The sequence below is a fragment of the Budorcas taxicolor genome, chromosome X, assembly GCF_023091745.1.
Source record: "Budorcas taxicolor isolate Tak-1 chromosome X, Takin1.1, whole genome shotgun sequence".
Lineage (NCBI taxonomy): Eukaryota > Metazoa > Chordata > Mammalia > Artiodactyla > Bovidae > Budorcas > Budorcas taxicolor.
In genome coordinates, this window is record NC_068935.1 from 10,090,702 (window position 1) to 10,094,655 (window position 3,954).

Here is a 3,954-nt window from a genome sequence, read left to right on the forward strand (position 1 = left end):
AGTCAATTAAGAAAGAATGGAAGAAATAGAATATAAATATATTAAAAATAGGAACAAAAATCTCCCTGTTACTTGGGCTTTTATTTCCTGCCCCTCTGCTTAATTTTGGTGCAAAGAATGCATGTGGGAAGGGGTAGAAATGAAGAAAGAGGGGACAGGAGTTTCAGAGCCAAAGAAAGGGTAAGACATTCCCCTCAAAAGAAGTGTAAGTAAATGACAGACCCAGGAAAAGTGTTGCCCTTTTCTGTAATTAGAGAAGGCAAATGCAAACACAGAGAGCCCTGGTCACTTCTGGCATTGTTACAGAGGAAAAGAGTAACAAGGCCCCTTGTGATGGGGGGAGGTACGGGGCAGGCTGGCGCCTGCCGCACTGCTTGTGGGAGTGGAAATTGGGGGCCAGAGCTCAGTGGTGACGCGCTCGTCACGTGACCAGAGCTGCCTAGAGCAGAAGTACTGCTAGTCGCCTCCGTCTGGGTACCAGCCCCCTATATCACTCTGCAGGCGCGTGAAGGAAGGAAAGTGGCCCCGGGCGTTGCAGGTCGGTATGAGCGTGGGCTCTGCTTGGAGGGAGACGGGGCTGGGAGAAGGCCAAGAGCGCCACGGATCCAGGTTCCGGCAGACAGGGGTCTGTGTCCCCTTCTCGCCTACTTTCTAAATACTGCCGTCCCCCTCCTCATGCCCATTTTCATGGAAAGAATTGGCGGACTTCGGGCGGCGGGTGAGGGAAGTGAGTGGCTGGTACAGAGTCTCCGAGGAAAGAAAGGTTTCAGGATCAGGACACTCCTGTCCCGAGTGCTGCTCCGTCCACCAAGCACTCCGTCTCCCCCCGATCCCCCACCGTCTGTCTGCAGGTTTGTAGATCTGTTGGCCCGTAGGTCGCCGGGGAAAGTCGCGGCGAGGGAAGGACCAAAGTGCCTTGGGACCGTGCAGGTCGCTGTGAAGGTGGGATGAGCCTTGGCCCCTGGGTGGGGGTGGCGGGGGGGATGAGGGCGGGGGGCTGGGATCGCTGCAGGCCGGGTCTGAGCCGCCCTCTCCAGGCCCTTTCCTCCATACCCCCTCCCATCTCAGCGCAGGGAAAGGGGTGTGGCGGCCTTTGCTGGGGAAATGGCGGACGACAAGGGGGGAGGGGTGGGGAAACCAGTGTTAGGAAAGTCAGGAGGGTGTGAGAAATATTTTAAGCTCAAAGGCTGGAAATTCAGAACAGGGACCTGTGTTCTCATTTCTGATCCATCCACTACACTTTAGTTTTCCAAAGCCGGCTATCTGTCGTTCCCTCTGTCCTTCTGCCAGGCTGTCCATCGATCACTGTGGAAGGAGCACTGAGCACAGAAGACAAGAGAAGAAGAAGGAGTTTACCTGGCTTTGGTAGAGGCTGCTAGGTGAGGATGCCTCTAAGTCTTTGGGGCTGGGGCTGTGCTGGAGGAGACCACCTGTCACCCTCCTGGCGGTTATAGCCCAGCCCCAACTCCTGCCCTTCTGTGTAGGCTCTGGGAGACAAATGGTGGGTCCTGAGGGGAGGCAGAGGATGACAGAAAAGAACAAAGAACTCATTGCCAAATAATCCACTTCCCTCAGCCGAAACTCAAACTCCACTCTGTCTGGTGAGGCAAAAATCCAGGTATTGCAAAAAGCCCTAATATCATTTTTCACCCACAGATTCATCACAGGAGAGCCTCAGGAGCCTGGAATAGGCTGAAGCTGTCTCCCCTCCACCATCACTCACCCTGGCCTTAAGAACCCTCTTCTTTCAGGTGAAACAAGACCCTCTCCTGTTCTGTCCTACCCCCCGCCCCCACCCCCCAGCTGAACAGACCTGAACATGGGCCGGGCTCGGGAAGTGGGTTGGATGGCCGCAGGACTGATGATTGGGGCTGGTGCCTGCTACTGCGTTTACAAACTAACCATAGGAAGAGATGACAGTGAGAAGTCTGAGGAGGAGGAAGAGGAATGGGATGATGAGCGGGAACTGGATGACGAGGAGCACGAGATTTCGTTTGATTTGACAACTACGGCACGGCCCTGGAGTGAGGACGGGCACTGGACTGAACCTGGGGCCCCCGGCGGTGCTGAGGACAGACCTTCAGGTGGGGGCAAAGCCAGTCGAACATACCTGGTAAAACAGCGCCCGTTCCCTTACGAACACAAAAATACTTGGAGTGCTCAGAGCTTTAAAAATTTCAGTTGTGCTCTTGGCCTCTCCAAGGAGCCTTTCATTCAGGGAAAAGTATTGTTAGCTGAGCCCAAGGATGCCAGTTTTTCATTTAGCCATGATATCAACAGTCATTTGGCCAGCCTCTCCATTGCTGGAAACACAATCCCGACTCCCGACCCTGCTGTTGAGGACGGAAAGGCTTTGTGTGGCCCGGATAACTTGAATGCAGGTGTCGAAAATCAGGGCCAGATGAAGATGTGCATCAGCCAAGTGTGTCGGGAGACTGTGTCTCTTTGCTGCAACTCATTTCTGCAGCAGGCTGGATTAAATTTGTTAATAAGCATGACAGTTATTAATAACATGCTTGCCAAGTCCGTTTCAGGCTTGATGCTTCCTTTGATACCAGAGGGAAGTGAATGTGCTGAGGGGCAGGTTGTGAAACCCCTGACGGGTTTGTCTGAAAAGCCAGCCTTGTCGGGGGAGTTGCTGAGAGCCCAAGTGCTATGCCCCTTCCTGCCCCTCTTTGTCAGGAACACAAACAGACAGCTTCTCTCAGAAACCCTGGCCTCTTAAGTGGCCCCTCCAGCAGGGTGGGACTGATCCACCCCGAAACAAAGCCCAGTCAATGGGTGAACACACACTTGTGTTCTCAAAGACTCTGCAGCGGGTGCTATTGAAGACCCAGCGTTAGCTGGCTCAGCACATCTCTGGGTGAAAGTTGCATTTGCTAAATCCGGGACCACACTCTTACTGGTCAGGCAGGGGTTCCCACAGAGCTTTGAGTAACCTCTTGGGTTTTCAGTCTGCAGGCAATGTGCATTGTAAATTGCTCCCTTGCAGCCTTCTCCCTGTGGTAAAGGGGTCCTTTCAGCGGCCAGCTGTGGTTCAAGAACAACATGTTCTAGCCTCAGTGGGGATGCCTGGCCTGTGGTGGTCTCTGTGTCTAAGCTGGGCCATGCTGGGGAGACCAGACCCACAGGGGGCTTGTGCCAAAAGCGTATCAGTTGCTGCTTAGATGGGATCCTTTCCGTTTACTCTCTTTTCTTCGCGAGCCTATGAACGATACCTATTGAGCAAAAAAGCTCACCCCTCTTCTATGCGCTGTACTGACTTAACCTTGTCCACCAAGTCTGCGTTTTTATGTACATTCAATAAAGCTGTGTGCTTTGACTGGCAAAATGGAGACACGGTACTTGTTTCTGAATCTCTAGTCTGCATGAGGGGAAAGACCAAAATACATGATCCATGCTGACTGACTGGGGGCATTTGCTCCTGGCAGATGCCCACTCAGCAGTGCCCACAGGAGACTGGAGAAGGGATGAGCTGCAGGGTTCAGGGGGAGCCTCCAGAAGGGGCTGGGGGAGGGGCTGGGGCAGGGAAGGGGGTGGGGGTGGGATGAAGAAGGACTCTTGGGAGGACTAGAAGAGGCAACACCTTGAAGCAGGCAGCACAGTGCCTGACGCAGAGAAATCCTTCCCTCGATGAAGGTGTCTTTCCTCGCCTGCTGGCCTAGAGAGGAAGCTCAGTACCCTCGGGCTGGCCTGTGCATCCCTGCCGTCCCACTGGGCAACCCATCCCTGACATCTGATGCACAATAATAGCAGTTACAGTTGCTACTTGCTGAGGGCCTTCTTGGTGGTGTTGTCACTCCTGAGAAGCAGCTGTGCGACCTACTTGCAGGCCTCCTCCCTTCCTTGGGAGGCCAAGCCCAAATTCCCGGACTAGCGAGAAGGCTTGGCCCTTGCTTCCTCTGGGAAACCTCTTTTCTGCCCTCTCCCGGGTACTTCTGTGGGATCCAGGAA

General features: G+C 54.0%; 1 protein-coding gene across 1 annotated transcript; it reads left to right on the forward strand.

Annotated features, from left to right (window-relative positions):
• The first annotated feature begins 443 nt into the window (after positions 1–443).
• ARMCX6 (armadillo repeat containing X-linked 6) lies at positions 444–3,321 on the forward strand. The gene is made up of 4 exons (XM_052663460.1): positions 444–538; positions 852–942; positions 1,291–1,379; positions 1,657–3,321. The coding sequence occupies exon 4, from the start codon at positions 1,820–1,822 to the stop codon at positions 2,723–2,725; it is 906 nt and encodes a 301-aa protein (XP_052519420.1). The 5' UTR covers positions 444–538; positions 852–942; positions 1,291–1,379; positions 1,657–1,819; the 3' UTR covers positions 2,726–3,321.
• Positions 3,322–3,954: the final 633 nt, after the last annotated feature.

Excerpts from the sequence above, each read along its gene's own strand:
- ARMCX6 (XM_052663460.1), top strand. The coding sequence starts at position 1,820 with ATGGGCCGGGCTCGGGAAGTGGGTTGGATGGCCGCAGGACTGATGATT.